The 26670-nt window shown below is 30.5% G+C and overlaps 2 protein-coding genes and 1 pseudogene across 2 annotated transcripts; 1 reads left to right on the top strand and 2 right to left on the bottom strand.

Moving 5' to 3' along the window:
• Nucleotides 1-16043: 16043 nt before the first annotated feature.
• Nucleotides 16044-18970, bottom strand: LOC120129781 (annotated as a pseudogene).
• Nucleotides 18971-19644: 674 nt separating this feature from the next.
• Nucleotides 19645-21408, top strand: LOC120129581 (sm-like protein LSM7). Its single transcript, XM_039147047.1, has 3 exons — nucleotides 19645-19891; nucleotides 20983-21035; nucleotides 21328-21408. Exons 1-3 carry the CDS (start codon nucleotides 19795-19797, stop codon nucleotides 21406-21408), a joined length of 231 nt encoding a protein of 76 aa, XP_039002978.1. The 5' UTR covers nucleotides 19645-19794.
• A 3268-nt stretch (nucleotides 21409-24676) lies between these two features.
• On the bottom strand, nucleotides 24677-25351 carry LOC120129580 (zinc finger A20 and AN1 domain-containing stress-associated protein 5-like). Its single transcript, XM_039147046.1, has one exon. It carries the CDS (start codon nucleotides 25221-25223, stop codon nucleotides 24774-24776), a length of 450 nt encoding a protein of 149 aa, XP_039002977.1. The 5' UTR covers nucleotides 25224-25351; the 3' UTR covers nucleotides 24677-24773.
• Nucleotides 25352-26670: the final 1319 nt, after the last annotated feature.

Below are 26670 nucleotides of genomic sequence, written 5' to 3'. Positions count from 1 at the left end.
TTGCTTGGGATATCCTTATATTATGACTTTTATTTTAAATTAATCTCTAAATTTTAAAAGATTATTTATTTGTTCCCAAACTATAATCATCATTCTAAATTGATCTTTAGACATTAAAATATTCCATATTAATTCTTAAACTATCGTTATCATTTTATTTTGATCCTAACATACTTTTTAAAATCATACATAACATTATATTTTAGTTTCATTTTGGTTACTCATTGTTAAAAAATTAAGAGAACTGTTGACGTGACATTTAAAAAAAATCAATGATGATGTGGCATTGCCTTATGAACCTACGGTGACACAACCAATATCACTGCTAATTTTTTAACGATGGGTGATCAAAATAAAATAAAAATGTAACATCATGTATGATTGTGAAATAAAAAATAACCGGATAACCAAAACGGAACAAAAGCAATAGTTGAGATGCTAAACATGTAGTTTACCCTAAAAATAAATGTATCCATGTGTTCATATGAACAAAAATATAATATATATATATATATATATATATTATTAACGGAAAATAAAAGTGTATGAAGACAACCTTATCCAGACATATGAAGCGTGTGAAAATGTCTTTTAAGGTAGACACTGCACATTGGGACAAGGGTTTTGTTTTATGAGAGTCTAATTATATCTCTAGTCCTTGTAGTATATTAACTTTTATGTTTTAGTCCCTTTCTTTTTGTCCAGCAATTTAGCACTTTTGCTTGTCTATTTTAAAATAGAGTCCGATTGCTAACATTGTTAATTGGTTACGGAAAAATACAATAAAACCTCTATAAATTGATAATATTTATGATCACGTAATTTTATTAATTTAAAGATATGTAAATTAATCGATAAATTAATAATATATTAATATAAATATATTTTTTTGGATTCAACGAACTTATATTATTGTTGAATAAAACATATACATTGTATTTGACTATGATGTTTGTATATAATGTGACTAATTAAATATAATACATATCCCTAAAAAACTAAAGTTCATTGTAATACGTAGTACTAATTAAAACTTAATGCAAGTTCATGTATGATAAGGAAATCAACCACTATATAAATAACATAAACATTCTTAATTAATTAATCCAAATCAAAATCAACGATAGAATCATATTTTATTAAGTTGTCTTAGTTATATTTGTAGTTGGATAAAGTATACAAATGGTCCCCTGACTATAAGGTACTACTTTATTAAGTCCTTCAACTATTAAAAATTATAACAAAATGGTCATCTGACTATAGAGTGTTGCTTTATTAAGTCCTTCGACTATCAAAAGTTACAAAATGGTCACCCGACTATTCATTATATTTCAAACTCGTCCTTTTCTGTTAAAAATTTTATGGTTGTCCAAGTTAGACGTTAACATGATGACTGAGATGTGATAATTATTTGAGATTCTGAGATCATATTTTATCATATCACAATTAGTGAGTTAACATCCATCTCATAATACTGTCAATTTTTAACAGAAATGATGGGTTTAGAACATAATGAATAGTCAGGTGATCATTTTGTAACTTTTGATAGTAGAGGGACTCAACAAAGCACACTATAATTGAAGGACTATTTTGTAATTTTTAATAGTCGAGGGAATTAATAAAGTAGTACCCTACAGTCGGGAGACTATTCACGTGCTTTACCATTTGTAATTTTATAGAATTATTAATTTATAATATTAAAAGAACCATGAATTTATATAAGGGTCTCTAGAAAATTATTATCTTATTAATTTATCAAAGTTATTAACTTAGACCTTTTACCCGATCGAAAAAATTATTATTTTAAAAATATTATTAATTTATAAAATATTAATTTGTAGAAATTCAACTATATAAGTCTGTGTTATCAATCAGACTTTAATTTTCAAATCAAACGAATACAAATTAATGAAAAATAGCATGTGAACTAACTTTTAAAAGACTGAAAGTTACAAGGGACTAAAGGCATATTTAATCCTTTAATGAGCCAAAGGTGCTCTTTGAGTCAATGGAAGTGGCGGGTAATATCAATTCTTAATCCTCCAACTCAAACACCCCATGTCGGTATAAAATAAAGTAATAATAAATATAAGGGTAATTTGTTTAGTATCTAAACTATCAGTTTTTGTCTGTTTTAATACTTAAACTTTTAATTTTTTCAAAATCTTACCTAAAGTTTAGTTTTTGTTTCGTTATATAGTACCATGTTCAAAATTTATTGTTAATTTTTAATTTTTTTTTTTAAAGTTTAGGTATTAAAACAGACCAAAATTAATAGTTTAGGTACTATACATGTTATTTTTTTAAAGGCATGGTACTAAAGTGAAATAAAAACTAAACTTTAGATATGATTTTGAAAAAATTTAAAAGTTTAGATACTAAAACATATCAAAATTAATAGTTTAAGTACTTAATGTGAAATTTACCCTAAATATAATTTAAATCCACACTTTTTAATTTGATCTGATTAGATAGGATTATATTTTTATTTAAAATTATTAAAGTCGAACTAAGTCAAGATCGAATTTGGATAAAAATTATCGTATCTCAATATAATTATAAAAATATCTTTTATAATTTTGTAATTAGTTTTTATAATATATTTAGGTTTTTAAAATCAAGTCGGGTCAAAAAATTTTGTTAAAAATTAATGGGTTGGTCAAAGTCTAATACATATTTAGATACTCGTTTTTGTCCGAATTATTATTAATATTTAATATTATTAGTGTTATTATTATTATTATTATTATTATTTATATCATTATTATTATTATTATTATTTATTATTATTATTTATGCTTTTATATTAATTTTACAGGCCCAAAAACAAAAAAAAATACATTGAAACTCAAGTGAAGTCAAAGCCCGTACCAAGCGGCCCAACGTTACAACCCATTCAGCAGGCCCAAGGCAAGCCCACAATGCAAACTAGGTTTTAAAACTATCCTCCAGTCGCCACCCTATCACAACCGTTGAATCAGATATGATCCAACGGCCCAGATTAACCCAAGCTAGGGTTTTAACCCTAATCAACAACCGCCTCCACGCGCCTAGACCGCTGCCACGTGCCCAATCCCCTTCGCGCGTCAGCCACACCACCCGGTAAAGCTTTTGCCCGTGACTTCTCACCTTCCTGAGGTCTATCATCGCAGCCGAAAAATCCGCCGGTCACCACGAAAGCAAACAAACAAGCCTCGAGTAAAATATTTTACCCCGGCCTTTTGTTCACGTCACCTCAGCATCTTCGCACATCCTTTGAAGTTGTTCGCTTCTTGGTCAGTGTTCCCGAAACTGAAAATGGAAAGAAGACAAGAAAAAATAGTAGTTTACTTTTTTCCACTCACATGTAACACAAAAAAAGGGAGGAGAGATCTACATCTATTTGAAGAGAATCGAGAGGAACGAAAAAGAAAAAGAGGAACGAAAATGAAAAAGAGGAACCATCAACACATACAACAACAAAAAATGAGAAAAGAAAGGGGCTTTTGGTTTTCAAAAAAGGAGAGGAAGAAAGAGCCACCGGGGACGAGAAAACAAAAAGTAAAAAAATGAGGAGTCTTACCCACGTCCACCGAAGTCTCGCTTGTCGTCAGAAAGGCCAAACGTCGTTGATAGGTGGAGTTTTGCTGAAGGTACATCCCTAGATCTAGAATGACCCGTTCGTTTTTAAGGGAAAAGGGGTTTAGATTCATTTTTAGGGAAGGTTGAGGGTTGTTTTGGGGTAACTTTTTAGGCCGCCGACTGTTGTGTGTGGCGACGGAGGACTCTGGCGAGCGGTGGTCGGAGGCTGTCGGCCTCCCCCTCAGCGAGGGAGGGAAGAGATAAGCTAGAGAGAAAATGATTTCTCTCTTTTACAGAGAGAAGGAAAAATGAAAAAAAATGAGAAAGTTTGGCCATTTTCGGCCATGGCTTGGGTATATATACCCATGCCAAAACGAAACTGTTTTGAGGAGGGGATTTATGTGTTTTGGGCGCATGGGCAAACCCCTTCCTCAATCTTTTTATATTTGTAACATTTCGATTTAGTCACTAAATGAAGTTGCAATTCTTTTCATTTCGAGCATTTTATTTTACCAGTATCTTGTTTTAGTCCCTCTACACTAGTTATGTTGTTTTTATGTTTATTTTAGTTTGAGTACCTTATTTTAACATTTTTCATTTTAATCTTGAATATTGATTGTGGTTAAATTATGATTCCAGTCCCTAGCTTGCGTGTTGTTTTTGTTTATGGACATGATTTTTTTCTTGTTTTACAATTTAATCCTCAAGTTTAATTTTTTTTAATTATGAATAGTGTTATTGGTTTATTTACGATTCTAATGCCTAGTTTGTATAATATTTGCATTGGTTACCCTAGTCTTTGCTGTTTTTTCAGTTTGGTCTTTAAAGTTTCTGTTTTTTAGTTATATCTTAATACAACTTATTCGACTTGTGTTGCGTTGTGTTTTAACCTCTCTGGTTTGTTGCACGTTAATAGGTAATTATTGAATGTGCATGTGTTCGATCAATATATGTATACTAGTATTTTTAAAGAAAATATATATTAAATATAATTTTGTGTGAATAATTTATAGAAACGTGCCTTAACTGATAAGGAGTGAGTTTCTAAGAATCGTTCGAACAAAATAATATATTTTATATATTCGAATGAATTTGTTTTTTAAGTGTAATTAATATATGCATTTTATCTAAAAATTGGGGTAATATTATTTTGTATGAGGAATCCATAGAAATGCCCTCTTAACTGACTGGGAAGGTATTTTCGAGGATTGTTTGTACTAAAATGATATCCCTTATATTTTTTTCCTAAAAGGATCATAATTTAAATGTACATTTGAATTTGCCAATTTCAATATTTAGATGACGTATAATCGCTTAGGTATCGATTTCGGGCATTGTGGGGTGTTAATCTTTCCCCACACATAATCGACTCTCGAACCCTTTTTCAAAACGAATTTCTGGTTAAACGCGTATCTTTTTTTTATCTTTTAAAATTATTTTTCTTAAAATTACTTTAAAAGGTATTTATAGGTATTCAACCTACCTAATCCAAAGGTCGATGGCGACTCCAAAACTATTTATTTGTTCTTATTTTAAAACCCAACACTTTCCAATATTAAGTTGGATCGCTCCCCACCATAGCCCTAACAAGCTTAAGCACCATTCCGACAACATCATTTGCTCTTAAGATTGAATTCAAATAAAATTAAATCATGTTAAGATCAAGGTCAAGTTATGATTTTACTATGTCAAGTCAGAGTCGAGTAGGCAAAAAATCATTTTATCCTACTCCATTATTGCATCTATTTATAAATTTCTTTTTCAACGTTAATCAATATTATTAAAGAATTAACTTATTTGTCTCATCTAATACATATATGATACGATTCATTTTATTCGAGCTCGACTTGAATTCAACTGTAACTTTTGTTTCATGCCTCTGCACCATGTAATTAGTTGACTTTACTACAATGTCAACCATTTTTATAAGTCGTTAATTATTTTTAAGAAGTCAACCATATGTACCCATTCATATTATATAGTATATGATAAAATAATTAGGATCTAGTCCATGAAAATATTATATTTATTTTGAAGGACTAACAAAATTATATATTGAAAAGGAAGGGTCTACATTGATCTATCCCCTGACCATTAGGAAACGTCAAAACCATGAGAATTTCCTTTGTTTTCTCATCGAGTGGTTTTTATTGCAAAAACCATGAGAGTTTCCATTGTTTTCTTATCAAACGGTATTCATATATTATTATAGGGTAAAATACACTAAATGCCCCTAAACTATGCTTCAATGGTTTTTTGTCAATGAACTTTCAAAAGATACTAAATGATTATCAGACTTATCGAATTATTATAAAAGGGTCAATTTAACGTTGTGAAATGATAATTAAATTCATCAAACTTTTACAAAATGATCATTAAATTCATTAACTTTATGATCATAAAAACATCGTAGTGACCATTTTGTAATAATTTGATAAATTTAATTATTCATTTGATAATTTTGAAAGTTTTAGTGACTAAAAGGATGATTTGAGCATAGCTTAGGGACCTTTTGTGTATTTTACCCACATATATTATATGTAAATGTATTTACACAGGGACTAAAAATATCAAATAGTGTACATAGACTAAATCTAGAATTTACGTATAATACAAGGACTGAAAGAAGAATTTGACCATATATACCATTTGTAGTTTTCCGTCATAAATTGATTAGGTCAGGCTGCCTAGTATGTACTGATTAAATTCAACCCTACAGAAGTGCTGAAACTAAGCTTTTATTTTGAGACCAATTCTTCAATATTATACACACACATGCCATTTGCTTTTCTCTGCCCAAAACATTTTGTCATTGTACTTAGATGGTACCGGGTTGAATTGGGTCAGATTTTTTGTAAGCTCGATTTGATCTGAAAAATATATATATCTTTCATTCGAATTCAATTTAATCTTAAAGTTGTATATTCTCCATTTGACCCGATTTGAAAAATATATATTATCTATCCGACTCTGACCAGACTTAAATTTTTATAGCATAAATTTGATTTGACCCCCGATATAAAATAAGGACTTAATTAAAAAATAATAAATTCTTTTAAAGAAATTACCTTGTTATCCCTAGGTCAGGTAGGGTCAGAATTTTTTCACCCTCCACCTGAACCAAACAGACCCGGTCTCACTCTCTTAAAAAATCCGACTCGACTCGATTCGGTCCAAACTCAATTTTCTTTTTTCAAGAAAAACCCCCTCAAATCAGGTCGAAAGCAGTCGATTTCGAATTAAATTTCCATCCCTAATTTTATTACTGTTTTGAGTCATCCATGTTATAAATTATGAAAAATAATGACAAGTAATCCATCGTATATCAAAAGGAAAAAGAAAACAAACACGTAGATTTATGTAGAAAACCCTTAACAAAAATATCACGATAAAAAAAGAAAAAAAAACTATTATGATCGATGACAATCATTAATGTATCTTGACAATATTGTTTAGAGGCCCCAATCAAAATTTTCAAAAAGTTCAAGGGACTTAATGAGAACTTTTTAGAAATGTGAGGGTCTAAATAAAAGTTTAAAAAAATTTGGAAGGATTAATGGAAATTTTCCATAAATTCAAGGGGTCTTGATTAAACATATTCATATTTTTTAGGACATATGGGACAGCCATTTTAATATTTTTTAGGACATCAATATAATTTTTTTAAAATTTTAGAAGACATTAAAATTTAAAAAAAAATGTTTTAGGGGTATAATACAAATTTCCCAAAATTATGGGGTGCCAAAACTTATCCTTGCCCTTGTTACCATCCACCCCTAGCGATAATATTACAAGGGACATATGAAAATTGAAAAGCACACACATCACCTTAGAAAACCCTAGTAAGTATATATATATACACATAATGTGAAAAAAAATATCCCTACCGTTTAACTTTTTACGTTTCATTTTAAGACAAAAAGATAGAGATGTTCAAACGAGTAATTCGGTTAACCGAATGAACTAAATTACTCAAATTCCATTAACCGAATTTTTTCCTCATTAACCGTGAATCGAACCAAATTTTTTCTAAAAAAATAACCGAACTAAACTAAGTTCGATTAATTGATTGGTTAACTGAATTAACCGAAATTTATAAATAATATATAATATATATTTAATATTTTTTTACTTTATTAGGTTAATTTGGTCAGTTAATTCAATAAAATTGAGTTCAAACACCCCTAAAGTTAAATAATATATATATAATATTAAATATTTAATAATTTTGGTTAATTATGTTAATTCGATAAATTAATCAAATAAACAGAAACCGAAATTTCAAAAAAAACATTAACCGTTAACCAACCGAACCCAAAATTAATCAATCGATTAACCGACCGAAATTTCGGTTCGGCCGGTTAATTCGATTTTAACCGAACAGTGAACACCTCTACAAAAAGATCCTTAACGTTTGATTAAATAATCAATTTTTTCCTTATTATTTTTTTAAGCATTTTGGGGCCTAATGTTTCATTTTAGCAACAAGAAAGCCTTTATTTTGGAGTATTATCATTTATTGATTAACGGTTTTTATCCTCATAGGGGTCTTTTTGTGCCAAAATAAAACGTTGAAAGATCAATATGCTCTAAAAAAAGAATATGGATCAAGATGATTATTAAGGATATTTTTTAACAATAGACCTATATGATATCAAAGCCTAAACATTAAACATGTATGATGAACTTTAATTTTTGGGTAAATTATACGTTTCATACTTAAACTATTAATTTTGATTCGTTTTAGTATCTAAACTTTTAATTTTTTTAAAACCATACCTAAAATTTAGTTTGTGTTTCATTTTAGTACCCCGTTCAAAATTTAACGTTAAGTTTTTTATTTTTTTGGAAAGTTTAGATACTAAAATAGACTAAAATTAATAGTTTAAGCACTAAACGCGTTAAGTTTTTAACGGCGGGTACTAAAATGAAATAAAAACTAAACTTTATGTATGATTTAAAAAAATGAAAGTTTAAGTATTAAAAGATACCAAAATTGATAGTTTAAATATTAAGTGCATAATTTATCCTTAATTTTTAATCAAATTGATCTACATACAAAAATTTTAAAAACTATAATTCCAAACAAAACTATACATTTTGTTCTGTTGGTTTGATGTCCATCACAATAAAAGAATCAAACAAATTTGGTCCCTAAATGTATGGGATAGATACCAATACCTATCCCATGTTGCCTCTTTGATGGAAGTAAAGAACATTTTACACATAAAATAAAGTAATATATTCTCAAGTGGACCACAAATTATATTATATCATATTATATTATAATATCATATATATCTTACGTGGCATGTATGGTGGTATTATATGGTATGACAATTCTATCAAAACCATGGTTTTGATAATAAAATAAACATACAATGACTCCATACAAGCTTTGTTTATGATTATTTAAGACTAATTAATTAAGGTTTTACCCCACAAATATGAACCCAAAGCATGATATTTTGAATCCACCTTGGATGACTCCTTGACTTTTGGAACAGCTTTAAAGTGCAAAGCATGATAATGGCCTCATTTTAAATTAATCATTATAGGTTAAAGTAAGCGATTAGAAATTTAATATATCTTACAAAACGAGATTGATTCAAGTGGTAAATATGTTGATATCGTTTAAATAAGGTCTCGGGTTTGAGTCTTTGTGTAGGCAGGTTTGATGTTTTTTAAATAAGATCTTGAATTTGAGTTTTAGAAGATAATTTATCTCTCGAAACAGAATTCAACCTAACTCAATTTTAAACTTAATCAGAATTTTCTTGAATAATCTAATTTAATATTAATCTAAGCATAGTGTGAAATGTAATAATTAATCTAGTCGTGGCAATAAGAATATACAATTCGGTTCGATTTAATCTATTAATTTAAATAATGTATTGATTTTTAGTTCAGAATTTTGGTTAATTTATTATCGTTTTTCACATAGGTTTAGGGTTTTTGTATTTTATGTTTTTAAAAATAAAATTATTTTATGATTTTCAAACATTAGTTGATAATATTTCTAAATCTTTTCTATAAATATTTATTGAAAAAATAAATTTCTAAATAAATGAAAATTATTTATAATTAAATTATCTCCACTAATTTTAAATATGAAATATTTATTTATATTATAATATTAATATAATTCAATAAATATATTTTTTAAATTTATAATTCATAAATCATCTAAACATTATAATTTCAATCAATTTTCGGTTAATCAATATTTTTAGGGTAATTATGCGTTTAGTATTTAAACTATCAATTTTTGTTCATTTTAGTACCTAAACTTTCAATTTTTTTAAACTATACCTAAAGTTTAGTTTTTGTATCATTTTAGTACCCCGTTCAAAATTTAACGTTAAGTTTTGAAAAAAAAATTAAAAATTAGGTACTAAAACGGACCAAAATTGATAGTTAGATAGTAAAGAAGTTAATTTTTTAACGGCGGAGTATTAAAATAAAACATAAACTAAAAATTAGGTATGATTTTGAATAAATTAAAAATTTAGATATTAAAATAAAATAAAACTAATAATTAAGATACTAAATATATAATTTATCTGTATTTTTATTGCTCAGTCCTGACTGCCGGCGGGCGTTTTAAATTGACTGCTAGATGGTCCCAAAATTGTAGGGAAATTGACTGCTAGATGGTCCCAAAATTGTAGGGTTATTAATTTAATTATATTGGGGTGCTTTATAAACATGTGGTTCGTTAATCTTTGATTAGTTAAGTGATTTTAAAAATAGATTATTGAATTCAAGTGATGGAGTCGAAATTACTGAGATGAATGAACAATATTCTTTTGTGTCAACATCAGTTTTTGGTATCTTTTTATATTCGATTTAGAATAATTAATAAATTAAATCGATAAATTAAATTGATAATATATTTGAAAAGAATATTTGTATAATGGATGATTAGACGTTTATTCTCAAGTGGTTGAAGACATTTAAAAAATATATTATTTTGTAATCACATCTTAATAAAAAGACTTAAATATAAATTATTTATCTTTTCACAAATATGTTCCTAAAGTATTTTTTAAATCATATCTGTCTAATGTTACAAACGTTATTATTTTGGGTGTCCAGACCGTCAACGATGTTAATTTTCACCGTTGATTGACACGTGTCACACTATGGTAATTAAAAAAAACTTAAAATTATATTTTTCTAAAAAACCAAAAATTTTCTAAAATCTTAATAAACCTCCGCAAACTTTAAAAACCCTAAATCTAGTCCCTATAACCATGCCCACAGTCGTCCATCGCCTCTGTTGTCGTCGATTGGACTTCCACATGATCGCACCTCCACCGAAAACATGTTCCCTGACGAGTAATTGCCATAAAAGCAACGAAATCAACCTCAAAATCACCCTCGACAAACGCGACAAACGGGTTCCATTACGAAGACCACGACGACTCCACAGCAAGGACAACGTCGTACGACTACGGAGATAACAAAGGAGGTGTTGGAGGCAGTGGTCGTGACTGAAAAAGGCGGTAAAGTCAGCATTAGTGTTAGGATTTAGGGATTTGGGATTTTTTATATAATTTTAGAGAAAATAGTTTTTTATAAATATAATATTTTTATTTTTTAAAAAATTATTTTAAAATTACTAGAGGGTGATATGCGTCACTTAACGGAGAAAATTAACGTCGTTGACGTCCTGAGCACCTAAAATGGTAACTTTTTAACGTGAGGCACCAAGATGATTCAAGAAAGCACTTTAGGCATATATTCCTTAAAAACAGTATAATTTGGGCTCTTAGTTTATATTTTAGCAAAAAGAAAAAAAAACACCATTCTTCAAAATCAAAAGTAGAACAAAGAAAGAAGACAAAAAGACATCAGAAGTTCCTATATTTTTTCAGGGAAAATATATAATGTGACCCTCATATTATTTTTCTCTCTCAATGTGACCCTCCAACTTATAAAACAAACTCGATATGGCCCTTTGGCTAACGTTTTTCGTCGTTTGACCATTATAGTGCTGACATAACAGTGTACGATGCTAATATGACAGTCTATATGCCATGTTTGAATTACCAATTTAGCTCATTTGTCATGTTATCTGTAACATCCCAAATTATGGGTTAGTGACTAAATCATAAAACTTCAGAATGTGGTAATTAAAGTGGGATATTTGAATAGTTCAATGATTTATTCAGAAATATTTCTTGAAGGTTTTAGTAATTATTAAATGAATCAAAGGACAAAATGGTCATTTAACATGAAATATATTTTTCCCTCTTATAAGATAAGGGAACCACGTGGGGAAAGGAGAGATTTCTCCAGAGTTTTCTTCTTTCTTCTCCCAGCCGTGGACTCCAACTTGCAAAGGTAAGATTTCTTAATAGTTGATTATTAGCTGAAATTTAAGTTGGGTTTTGATCATTAGATGCTAATTAAGCTTAAGGAAAGCTTAATTTGTTCTGAAACACAAGATGAAAGGTATATGAGAGATTAAAGGAAATGGAATTTTATATGAATTTATGGAAAAGAGTTGATAAGTTGAATATAAAGCTAAATTTGACTTGTCATCAACCTAATTAAGGAGTATGAAGTGTTAGAATTGAATTTAGAACATGTTGAAAATTGGATATGATTCTTAGATTCTAGGTAGAGAAGTGGATTTTGAAGCTAAAGATGTATTGAATGAGTATTAATGAGTTCAAGTATGAGTAGATGAGTTAAGCATATGTAAGGGGATGAAATAGGAAGTGTTTGAGCAGAAATGAGGTGATTTTTGTGCTCAAAATATAATTTATGGGCAGAGGGTATCGGTACCCTATGAAGGTGTATCGATACCCCTTTTTTAACAAAAAAATACAGAATGTCAGTAGGGTATCGATACCCTATAGGGGGTATCGATACCCTATAGGGGGTATCGATACCCCCCTGAAGATGAAAAATTCAGAATGTCATTAGGGTATCTATACCCTAGACATGGTATCAATACCTCAGTTAGGGGTGTACTGATACACTGTATAGAGTACCGATACCTACTTTAAACAAGAAATGAAATTGGTTTTCCTTTAGTTTAAGAGTTGAAAGATTAGAGTATACAATTGGATTACTAATATATATAAATGTATAATTATGTAGATAGTGAATGTAACTCTGTTCCGGAACAATTGAAGAATTAGGATTGAATCACAGAAAGAAGGCTAAGGTGAGTGCAATTTAACTTATACTTATGTTATCGAATAAACATTGGTTTGCGATGAGCCAGTGACAGAGTTACTATGGTAACGAGTGACTCCTGAAATATTAATTGATTTGTGATTGATGTGATTCTTATGTGTGCATGAGTACATGAAAATGGGTATATGTGTCATATGTTATTATATGTGACATGATCTACATGATTACTTGTATATGCGATATGTGATACTGAACTACATGAATATACGAAAGTATAATACAAGCTATGTGGTATTGACATAAGTGATTACAGGAATATGTAATATAAGATACGTGAACCAATATAAGTAAATATATGGAAATAATATATAATTAATGTGATATATGTGTTTATGAACAAGCGGAGATAAGTTTAAATGAAGATATTATAATAAGATATAAATTACATGAGTAAGATATATAGGAATTAGTATAATCAACTTACGAGATTAAATGAAAAGTGAGATAAGCTATATGGGGAAGAATTATGGGCTTAAATGAACATATAATATATGAGTTATATGGTAAAGATTTATGAAGCTATAGGAAAATGTTATGGAAGCTATGTGATGATAAGTTATGAGAATATATATATAACAAGCTATGTGAAACTGAATTAAGTAAATATATGAAACTAGAATATAAATAATGTGCGATAAATTATAAGGTATTGTTATACGAACTATATAAAAGTATGTACATGAATATGTGTATAAGTTTATATGTTATTCTATGTGTTATGTGATGTATATATGATCATATGTGAACAAGATGTGACATTAGTGTTTACATGAACACATGAGAAATGATATAAGTTATATGATACGATATATGTGACTATGTGAACATGTGAATATATGTCTATGAGAAGACATAAGAACAAGATACAAGCCATGTGACAAGTGAATGTGAATCATATGAAAATGTTCTACGTGTAAATGAAATAAGTTCCTATATGAATATGTGAAATGACATAAATGATAATGCCCATGTTATGTAATATGAGAGCTAGGGGTATAGTTGGCATGCCAAGAGTCGAGGGTTACAGTGGTCCTATGGGATATAGTGGTCCTTCGGGACAATACAGTGGTCCTTCGGGACAATACAGTGGTCCTACGGGACATAGTGGTCCTTCAGGACAAATTTCAGTGCCCCTAGTAGGAATTTTACGAGCTGTGGTGATAGTATTTGTTCACAACCTCAATGCACTCACATATCTTTAGTTCTCACAAGTGTATCATGGGCTAATTAAAGAGATAACATAAATACAATATATATGATGCATATGCTTTTAGGGATATGAAATGTGTTATAAGAATTATATGATGTTATTTGTGTTTCTTTGTGAAATGATATATGTGTTATATGATATACAAGAATGTTAATACATGATAGTGATAGAGATCATGATAATGATATTTATGTTAATAATGATAGAGATCATGATAAAGATGTTTGTGTTGATAATGAGGGTATATGTGCATGTATGTATTTGGTTATATGAAATATTCTATGGTTTCTATTATATGTTTTATATGTCTCACTAAGTCAACGACTTAGCGTGTGATTGTTTCACACGTAGGTACCAAGAAGAGGAAGAACGATAAAAGTTAAGCAAGACAGGTCAGTTCCCCCTTTCCAAAGATCAGATCAGAAAAGCATTGAATAATATGTATTTTGTAATACTGATGGTAGTTGGCATGTAAATAAAGGTTTGAATCCGATATATATTCTAATCGGTTTTGTAAAATCATAAGATTGAGTTTTGTAATGTTTTAAACGTATATATGTGAATGGTAAATATATAGTGATGAACGTTTTCAATTTTATGAGTTTTTAATAAGTGAACGAAATTATTGTAGCAAGGGTATCGGTACATTGTAGCAGGTATCGATACCCCTGTAGCAATATGGAAAAATTTTAGCATTCGGTAATGTTCATACCCTATAGTACTATTCATAAAACGTATATTTTCTTAAATTGGTTATAACAAACATACTTCAACAATATATTATCATATTTTCTTAATATAAGTCCAAATGATATGTATTTTATTAGGAATATTGTTTTAAAAAGTCAATGTGACATCTCAGACTCGTATCCGGGTCGGGTAATATGACATAACAGTTTACGGTGCTAATATGACAGTCTATCTGCCATGTTTGAATTACCAATTTAGCTCATTCATCACGTTATTCATCACGTTATTCATCACGTTATCAACCACCATAGACTTTCATGTTAACACCGTGAATTGCCACAGATTAGACCACATTTAATTTATTTTTTGAGTTAGAGATATTAGTCAATGAGTCACATTTGACTTATTTTCTAAATTAGAAGACCTCATTAAGAGAAAAAAATAATTTGAAAACCACATTAACCTTTCTAGAAAAGTAAAAAAGACTCGACCTCTGTCTGTATGCCAAGAAATCTTTATGCCAAGAAAGAGAAACGGTCTAATTATATCAGTCATTTCGAGCTTTAAAATCACAAAATTGAGTTTGGTCCATATTTTTTTTCAGTCTAATTCCACTACTGTCGATTAACATATTCAAATTTAACTGAAATTTAGCACACACCAAATGATTTCGATGGTAAAAGAATTATTATTGTTCTTTGAAGTTCCAAGTTCAAATATTGTAAATGCTAAGGATATGAACGTCTAATGACAAATGTTGAAAGTTATCTTTGAACAAATACTACCTTATATACTTCCCCAAGATTAATAAAAAAAATCAATCGAAATCTATTAATATGAATCAATTGACCTTAATGGTTAAAAGACTTGTTACTATTACTTAAGATCTTGAGTTCGAACACCACATACAGAATATATTACTTGAGCTATTGTGTTCGAACACCAAATACAGAATATATATATATATAAATCAGACTTCTAATCTACCATGCAATCACCTTTCATCACTTTGAAGACTAAAATAACATACTTATGTTATAATGCATTATTAAACATCAAAAGGACTAAAATATGACATTTTTAAAATTTGAGACTGTCGATATTGAAAAAGTAATTTCGGTATCAACCCTCGAATTTTGAAAAATAGCAAAACTCTATGCAATGATTATTGAATCGCCATTTGATTTTTTTTTTCTTTCCAAAAAACAGAAACAAAATTTGTCATTGAACACTGAATAAACGAAATGAAGTTTGATCTAATCCCACAGAGAATGGAAACCTGTCATAAAAGAAAAACAAATATCTACATAAATATGTTATAACATATGATAATGCGATAAGCACGTTTAAGCTTTTTTTTTAGTTATTCCACAGTCCACACAAGTTGATATCTTTCCACAACTGTGTTCAATAGTATGCTTTTCGAGGATTGTTCTACAAATATATATATATGTATGTGTGTGTGTGTGTGTTATTAGATCGATTCAAGGCAAAAATATTACCATCTACTTATGAATCACGCCATTGTCCGTAAAGGAAAAGATAAAATTACCAGGGGATTTGGTCTGTATCGATAGCCAAGCATCATTCTCTTCTTGTATTGCTCGTATATGTCGTCATCTGGGGTCACTTCTCCAGGATTATGAGCGCCGACCCCCAAATTGTTCATCTTTACATCCCCAGCCATGATCGGATCTGAAATTCCTTTCCTCAAACTCCCAAAACCATCACCTGTAAACCATGCAGCGGCCAAGATATTAAACTTCTCCCTTTATGGGGAGAAAATGGATGCACCTATACATGATAGAAATCGAGCATGTTTCGCTAGTCTGCAGTGAATAAAGTTGAAAGGAAAATCGCCATCCGAAGAAATTTTGGCCAAGAAAAATAATATCACCTCTAATAGGCTGACAGCATGAACACAAGCAATCTGACAAACAATACTACCACGAAGAAAAACAAACAAGAAAAGATGCCAGCATTTGCAGCCTCACTTGATTGCGAGATACAGAGGATTATTGCCACTAGCATTTAAAACCTTTTTCAAGACGATTTACCTTAGCTTTCAGTTCTTATGTGCTCATTTTATCCTTGAGCTCCAAACTTTTGGTTAACAAATGCCATGCCAGACATGAGCAAACATACATATTAAAGACAGAAGATAAATCACCTTCTTTCCAACCCATTTTCGACAAGGGTTTATGCCCGACATTATCAGATTGGATCTTTGCCTTCTGCGCAGTCTCCTTTGAAGCTTTTTTGTGCAGCAGCAGCATTGCAGGCAGCCAAGAACTTTTCAAGCTCGTCCTGTGGGATATATTCCCCCATGTGATGACCTTTCTTCGCAAGAGCTGCTAAGCCAACAGAAGGGGAAATTCAGTTTAGAAGGAAAAGAAAACACAGCGTGTCCATGTGAGCGCATACACACAATTCAATCAGGATAAAGATTCACCTTGAAGGGAAGGAGGTGGTGGCATCTCATCTTTGGACTGCTTAGGCATTCTCATCTTCTCTTCCTGAGCAGCTTTCTTCATGTAAAATTCCATCATTGCACTAGGATCCGCACCTGACGGTGCAGTGGATGAGCCTCCACCACAGAAAAGCATGTATAAAACATCAGGCAAGCAAAACTGTCTATTACTAATGCCTGTTGATGTCGTATATGCCATTGCAACTTGATAATACTCCATGGTTGTTTATATCAAATTCCACTCTAGAAGGATTATTTAACAGGAAAACATGATGTATATCATTACCCAACAATCATAGGTATAGACTGGCCAAAAAAAATAAAAAGAACAGTTACTATTAAACCTAATAACAGGACAATAACACTTTTCAGATTATTTTGATAAAAAATCATTAACAACCTTTAAACAGACAGACGTTCCATAGAGTAGACATTTGAAGAATATGATGGAGAAATGAATGAATGATAATTTTTTACTACAAGAACATGATAAACCAAGTCATTTGAAGCCAAAGAAAGCCAAAACTCATTGATACAATAAAAAAATTGAAAGCAAATATCTCATGCATCATCACCTGCTCTTCCCATGGAAGATCTAGGCTCATCACTATCATACAAAGCACAGGCAGGTGTTTGATAACTTCATTGGTGTGGAACAGCCCTAATAGAGCTGCTTGTGGACTTGGAAGCTGAAATGCATGTACAACATAAAGCATTAATCATGTCATTACAGAAGAACAAGACATATCACCTTCAAATATTGAACAATTCTTAAATTATTAAGATTAACGAAGCCCTTTCCGAGTCTAATGGTACACGACTAGTAACTTCAATATTTATTATCTGGTGTAGAACAGAAAATTGAGTGGCAAGAAATAAATAATAGCAAAAGTAACTTTTTAAATCAGATAAAACTGCCACAAAAAGTTTGTAGTTAGATCATACTGATCCAAAGAGTTCCCATCTGAGAGAATGGTCAAGGGGGAAAAGTTACTAACCACTTTGAGGAGTTTGTTGTTCCTTGTCCTCTGAGAGAGAGCCTTTTCCACCAATGTTGATTGGTAATTAAGATATAAGCTGCATTCATGAGAGAAGAAAAATTCAAGAACGTTTTGCCCTCTTCGTCAACCACTTTAAGATCAGAGAAGATGACCAGATGACTTCATAAACCACAGCAGTTCATGAAGAGGACTATTTAACCTAGACACCCATTAATTGTTCCTTTACGGGAAGAGAATTTTTTTTATTTATCTAGACCTCTATTTAAGTAGGTGAGCAAGCAAAATAAAAGGTAATCCAAACATTCATAAGCCCATTCTAGATGGAAATGTATCCGACATGCAACCTAAGCATGCAAAATCCTCGAGTACCAACCATCACCAACAGCAACACAGCAATTAAAAAACAGTAATTACCAACATCCACTTGTTTTAAAGCTTGTTCAGAGGGATCGGTTCGAGCCAATTTTTTTTTCTTTTAATTGGTTTATCATCTACCAACTTTCCTGCATCCTGGTCCTCTTCATCGTCATCTGCATCCAACTTAACAGGAGGTGCCACAAGCTTCGATTTCCGTTTCAAGCTGAAGGCAAGTTTGCCTCCCGGAGTTTGGGCAGTCTTCCGTTCCGAGGCTACTTTATTAAAAGCAACAAAAAGCTCGACAGCTGAAGACTCTCTTACAACATTGGGTGGTTTAGATTCCTCTAATGCTGCAGCCTTGTCTTTGTCATACTTCTGTTGTTGAAGCTGCTTAAACCTCTCCATGAAGGAACCATCATTAACAAAAAGGCTAGATGGCATTCCTTTCTCCATTGGCAAAGAGAATCCAAACGACGCTTAAAACGCTATTGACAGGAAGCAGTCACTGCTGGACAAGTAAAAGCTTCCAACATATTTAGAAGTTGCAGTGGGTCTTAAGGTACGACCATTATAACAACACAAAAACAGAACGATAAAATTCACATAACCGAAAAATAAATGACAATTTTATTGGTCACTCGCTATTAACAATGTTATTGGGGTGATAAAACTATGTCAATAGTTTTTATTAATATTTCTTTTATCTTCATTGATATTTCAAAACTAACAGTTTTTATTAAATTGGTCACACATTTATATCAACATATTTAGAAGTTGCAGTGGGTCTTAAGGTACGACCATTATAACATGTAATCAAGAATCGAATGTTTTGTTGAATTTAGATTATGAGTGATGCTAAAGAATTGCCAATTGCAATATTGCATAACTCTGTAGAGTAATTTAGGTTTAAACTGCAAATATTACATTCCCCGATCATGTAAATTGCATTAGTATTCTAGTAGCAACCTAAAATGTTACCGTCAAGAAAGGTTAAAACCTGCTGCAATGTAATATTCTCAGCTTCAACAGAAATTATTATCAATTGTCCAACTTTTTAGAGTAGAGAGAGTAACATTTTAGGTTAAAACTTGCCGCAAATTAGCCTTAGGTTTCTCCGTCTCACAACAGAACTACCGTAATTTGACATCATGGATCTAATGTTATCACATCAAGTAATAGTACCTATTGGGCTCTAATGCCAAGTATTGCATCACGTCATGTGCCCTAGATGCATGGTGGTCATTTTCCTTTTCCTATGATTCGTTTGATTGAGTATATGTATAATCTATTTCATGAGCCTTTCTTTTTCTGTTTCGGTCACAGGGACCCTAAAAGGATATGACCAGCTACTAAATCTTGTCCTGGACGAAGCTGTAGAGTTTCTTCGAGGTAATTGCGTATGGCACATTCTAAACATGCTTATTGGTGTGGTATAATAGATCATGTTAGGTTTCAAACCATATTCTTTGGGTACAGTGGCCTGTGTCAAGTAGATGGTGTAACTATATTACCTATGTAACAGTTTGTAGTTTCATGGTAGGTTGCCCTTATTGTTCATTTTTCTTGATATACCCATGTTAACTTTCCAAGGAGGCACCAAATACATGGAAAAAGAATATATGATCATACTTTTATTGTAATTGGACACATACCCTTATCATACACTCTCACCCAAGTCCCTTATCTTTAAAGTCTCACCGTGGTCAGAGCAGCATAGGTTCAATGCTAGTGTTTCACTTGTTTTCCTCGCATAAATTATTCGGCACCTTCTCTTTTGCTCCTCCTCTTCTGATGATTCTTCTATGTATTGTTTACCATCAATTCTCTTACACTACAAAGAAGTGTATCTTCATTTTCTGTCCAGTAAAAATGAAAAAAATAGTAGGATATGCTGCTGATTTAGTTTGCCCTCTTAAACTGAAAATTGCAATTTGCAATGTGATTGTTGCCTGCTACCCTTAAATTAGCTTCAAAAGTACCCGGGAAACAGAGAACGGAAGTCTGTTCCATAAGTTTCATATAGTGCTTACGTTACTTCATAGAGGCAAAGATGGGGATGTTTTGAGAGTTCTGCTGGTACACATGCTTGCTCCATGCTGCAATTAGTACCTGCTCCTTCAGATAAATTCTTGCGGTAGTTGCTACATTATGCCAAATCCTTTATAAGCATAGTGTACGCTTGCTGCATGCTGAACAACATGGAATCTGGATGATCTGTTCAAATAATTGAACTTATATGAAACCTTTTATAGCAAATTTTTGCATCAGTATTTAGCCGATTGTTATTCTCAGTAGGCCGAAACTTGCTGTTCTCTAGTTCTATTTGTCACGTAAGCAATTAAGAGCGTGGACAGTTGCAAACTGAAACTTGAAACTTCTGGGAGAGTTTGGTATCTTCTTTACTTTCTTTCTGAAATTGTTTCATATATCTGATGGAAACAAAAAATTGAATTGCTCTTCTATTTATGGATTCTCGGCAGACCAGGATGATCCATTGAAGACTACTGATCAGACTAGGCGTCTACAGTTTTTTGTTCATTTTATGGTGCCATTTTGAGAAGTAATCCAAATTTTCACCAGCAATATATGAATTTTCTCTGCTGGATTCGTATGGATTTTATGACCTGAACCAATGACCTGAGAATATTTTGGCTGTTTACATGTCTAAACCATATTCTTGTGGAATCCAGTTGAAAAATGTTAGTGTCAAGAAGATAAGATTGCCAATCGATATAGGATTTTACGAAATCCGAAGTGTTTATAGGTGTCTATACGTACACGGTATAGCATTTGAAGTTGATCAATATGTCCATATGTCGATGCAGGTTTGTAGGGGCACAGCGGTTATGGTGGTCTCACCAACCGATGAGATTGACAATCCTTTCATCCAGCCAGATGGAGCCTGATCTGGTCCGTCTTCAAATTGAGCTTATGGCATTCCTTTGCTGGTTACTCTTTTCAAGTCTGAATTCCTATATGCATGTTTTTATCTCTTGAAAGCTATCAAAACCAAAATTCCAAACCTTAAATATTATTCGAAGTCGAAGCACCATAGTCAGTAGTATAGTATTAGGGTGTTTTCGTTCTTTACATTCTGTTCGATTGACGTCGTCGTTTAAGAGAATCATTGTTGACACCGACAACGAGAAACGTTAGAATGAATGTCTGATTTTTGGCTACTTGTTATGTTTGTTCATTGGGTGGCTTTTATTTGCTATGTCTACATACATTTATAGCAAATTACCCTGCTCTTATGTTGATAACGCCTCCTTATAGCTTATAATATCACTTGAGGGCACGTTTGGTTTGCGTAGTGTAAGATTTTAAAAGGCATAATATCAAAATTAGACCCCAATATGGTTATTTATTTTGGTCCATATTCTCTTTTTAGAACATTTTATCCCTCCATGTTTCATTTTCGGACAAAAAAAATCCTCTACGAATGGAAATCATTAGTTAACAAATAGTTAACACTCTAAAATACGTGTCTTTTTACCTAAAAATGAAATGTAGATGGTCAAAATGCTCAAAAAAAGAATAAAAGCGAAAATGATAATTTGATTCAATTTAGGGGTCTTTTTACTTAAAATGAAATGTTGGGAATAAAATGCTTCAAGAATAAGGGTTAAAGTGATGCTTGTGGTTAACGTTGTGGTTAATTCTTGCATTATTCCATTTTAAAATAGTATAAACTATGTATTTAGTACATAAACTATTAGTTTTGATTCGTTTTAATACCTAAAATTTTAATTTTTTCAAAACTATATCTAACATTCAGTTTTCATTTCATTTTAGTACATGTCGTTAAAAACTTAGTGCATTTAATACCAAACTATCAATTTTGGTCCGTTTTAGTACTTAAACTTTCAAATTTTTCAAAATTTAACTTTAAATTTTGATTGAGTACTATAATGGAACAAAATTTAAAGTTTTTAACGGTAGGTACTAAAATGAAATAAAAACTAAAATTTTAAGTATGATTTTGAAATAAAATTAAAAGCTTAGATACTAAAATCGATAATTTAGGTACTAAACGTGTGTAATTTACCTTTAAAATAAGATAATCTCGTTTTGTTTTGCAACATTATTTGATGGGTAGTGTAAGATCGATAGTAAACACTGTTTGTGACTATAGGCGTAATGTCATTATCTCAAATTATTTTCTATTGATAAGCAAGTCATTTTTCATTATCGAATTATTTTTCATGAATTACACGTTTGTCAAATTATTTCTCATTATAAAATTTAAAAAGTGTAAATTACGCGTTTTTCAATTGAATTTTATTCTACCTCTTATTTCATTAATCGTACTTTAATTTTTTTTCAATTTATTCATTGAATTTTATGGATTGAATTTTTATGGTCAGTTTATTGTTAAATAATTAACAGTGTTATAATATGGTCGTATTTAATCAAAACGATGTTTTTATTCTAAATTTAATTTTTTTCATGAATTAAAAATGACATCTTTTTTATATAAGTTGTCATGTCATAACGTCGTTAATTATTTTAACGACAGAGTGACAAAAATATTAATATATAAAATTCAGTGAGTAAATTAAAAGTACAGTAAATAAAATAGAAAATAGTAAGTTCACTTGTAATTTATTCTTTAAAAAATGTTATTATCACAAATGTATAGCTAAATTCATATTTTACCATAAATTTTGATGATAATATTAATATTCAGTTTTACCGTCATTATTTTTTTTATTAATCTAAAAGTGATTATAAAATAATATTTGATTCAAAATTTTTAATTAATCTGATAATAAATACTTAAATATTTTTAATATATGATGTGATCGAAATCGTCAAGATAATTTGATTCGTGTAAATATCACAATAATAAATCTCAATATAAATGTCGATATGATGCTTGATATTAGATTAATTTATTTATATAATATTTTTGGTGCCATGCTCGATGATGATGAAAAGATTATAATATATTAGTAAATAAATACCATGACGATGATGATGCCGTCCGCAAGGGAGCAACCTTTCCCTTAAATGATGCTTCACATCCCAAAATTATAAGGCATAATGATCCCCAAGGCGCCCCGCACCCAAAGAGTAAATAATGCAAACCATCCTCATAGTGTAAGGTATTATTTTATTAAATCTCCTAATTATTAAAATTTATAAAATAATTTTTTGATTATAAAGTATTATTTTATTGAGTTCTTCAACTATTAATTCTATGAGGATTAGTAAAAAATAATTGTCTAAATTATATTAAGTCTAAATTAATACAAAAATAATTGTCACATTGTCTAAATTAATACAAAAATAATTGTCACATTATATTTAAATTAAGTCTCCTGACTATACTAAGTTAGCTTGGGAAGGACGATAATGTGCAACATTATTTATTTAATTCTACGAGAATTATTATAAAAATAATTGTCTAAATTATATTTAAATTAATTTTTGGTGTTTAGATTTTTTTGTTAAAAATAGGTGTTTAATATTTTATTCGTTATAATTTTAAGTGTCTATCGTTAAAAACCGTTAATTTATATGTGTCACATTCAATATTTAAAATAATATTTTTAAATAATATTTTATTTAAAAAATATAAATGTGACAATGATTTTTTTAATGGTATAGACTTAAATATGTACAAAGAAAACATTAAATACTTATTTTTTATCAAAAAAAATTATTTAAACACCAAAAGTCAATTTTAAAAAGTTAGCATTTAAGGGTAACACGTCGCATGGACCAACAGTAGTATGACATTTTATCAATTATTTTTTTTAATATTTACTGATATATTTTAAAAAATAAATAAATTAAACTCTATTAGCCCCTCAATTAAAAATAGATATTATATTGTGATTATTGCTCAATAAGTATTCAACTTTAATTTTTTTAATCCCATTTGTTTATATAAATAAATATAATCTTTTTCAACTTCTTAACACAAAATCTCCTATCAAACACTAAAAATATTCAAAATTTAGAATAATATTTCTTTTCAAGACAAATTTCATAAGAATCAATTTCAACAAATTTATAATTTTTAAACAAACAATCTAAAAGAAGTTGAATCTGAAGCCAAATTCTAAAATAAAAATGTCAGAAAATCCTAACCCACGATTGATTTTTCAGAGAAAAAAATGGAAAAGGAAGGAACAGCTAAAAGAGTCATCTTGTTCATCTTCAACGATCTTGACGTGAATCTATTGATTTGATCTTTTGAAACAATCTTTGAGATCGAGCATCGATCTCAGAAGCTTAGCTAAGATTTCCGAGAGAAAACGATTCAGACTTTGATTATCTTTGCCGCTTTAACCACCGGATTCTCCCTCGCGATCGCCTCGCGTCCCGCCGTCTTGTAATCGTAGCCGCAATCGTGTCGATCCGAATACCGATGATCGACGCAGAAAAGCTCGCCGCATCGACACCGGAACCCGGTCAAACCGACTCGCCTCTTGCAACCGGAACACCGGTTCACAACCTTCTTCTCCGTCCCCGATGTCCGTAAAAACGGCGCCGTTTTCAGCGGTGAACATTCGGATCGCTTGTTCGACGAACGCGACGGCGCGGATCTCGACGTCTGGGAACTGGCGACGGCGACGGAGGCGGCGGTGAAGCAATTCTGACACATGTTGTTGGTGGCCGGATTTCCTGTAACGCCACAATCGTTGACGCAAAGCGTCATCGTTTCTGGTACCTTGAACTCCGTTTCTTCGTTCTCGGCTCTTTGGGCCATTGTTTTTTTGCTCTCACGAAGGAAATCAATAAGAGAAGAAATAGATTAGAAAAACGAAAGATAATAATGAGAGAAATTCAGGGGTTTTTGCTTTTTTTTTTTGGAGGGGGGGTGGGGAGAAGGGATGGAGAGGAAATGGCGATGGATTGTGGGCCTCATACCATTACTCACCTTATATATATAGGGTAAACTACACGGGAGACCACTAAACTATGGTCATTAGTCAATCTTGCCATCAAACTATTTTTTGTCTCAATTCGACCATCAAACTTTTTAATTGATTCAATCAGACCACCGTACCGTTAATTTTAACAGAATTGCTGACATGTCCGTTAATAAAATTAGCATAATTATATATTTGGTCCTTAATATTTACATATTCTATCAATTTAGTAACTATTTTAATTCAATTAAATAAATTTAACTATCTAATTAGAACATAACACGTGGTAATACATGATTGGAATGTTTTATTTATTAATTTTAAATTATTTAATTAACTAATTTTTTAACCAATCAGGTGATGACATGTGTCACCACCCAATTGAAATGGAAAATAAAAGAACACAAATATACGCCCAGGGAGAATCGAACTTGCGTTAAGAGAGAGAGTAACCAGGGACCTAAATGGTTAGGCCAAAGCTCCCCAATGGTTCTAACTTACAACAATTTGTATTTGACTTGTAAAAGTTTGTTAATGATAAAAAAATTACACAAATTATTTGTTTAAATAAATTATTTTTTAACCGTTAATCGAATCGAAATGTATTTGAAAATTATTAATCAAACCAAATTAACCGTTAATCAGTTAATAATTTTCAAATAAATTTCGATTCGATTAACGATCAAATAATTTCGGTTCGATTAATGGTTAAAGAAACAAATTCGGTTAATTCGATTTGGTTAATAATTTTCAAATAAATTTCGGTTCGATTAACGGTTAAGGAAAAAATAATTTATTTTATTTGGTTAATAATTTTCAAATAAATTTCGATTTGATTAACGGTCAAATAATTTCAGTTTGATTAATGGTTAAAGAAAAAAAATCAGTTGATTTGGTTCGGTTAATAATTTTCAAATAAATTTCAGTTCGATTAACGGTTAAAGAAAAATAATTTATTTTATTAGGTTAATTCGGTTAATAATTTTCAAATAAATTTGGGTTCGATTAAGGGTCAAATAATTTTGGTTCGATTAATGGTTAAAGAAAAAAATCGGTTAATAATTTTCAAATAAATTTCGGTTCGATTAACGGTCAAATAATTTGGTTTGATTAATGTTAAAGAAAACAAATTAGTTAATTTGGTTCGGTTAATAATTTTCAAATAAATTTTGGTTCGATTAACGGTTAAAGAAAAAAATAATTTGTTTAAACAAATAATTTGTTTAATTTTTTTTATCATTAACAAACTTGTACAAGTCAAATACAAATTATTGTAAGTTAGAA

The sequence above is a fragment of the Hibiscus syriacus genome, unplaced genomic scaffold (genome assembly GCF_006381635.1).
Source record: "Hibiscus syriacus cultivar Baekdansim isolate YM2019G1 unplaced genomic scaffold, ASM638163v2 tig00110503_pilon, whole genome shotgun sequence".
In the NCBI taxonomy this organism is placed as follows: Eukaryota; Viridiplantae; Streptophyta; class Magnoliopsida; order Malvales; family Malvaceae; genus Hibiscus; species Hibiscus syriacus.
Note: the sequence above shows the minus strand (reverse complement) of the source record. Positions and strands in the feature narration are given on the sequence as shown.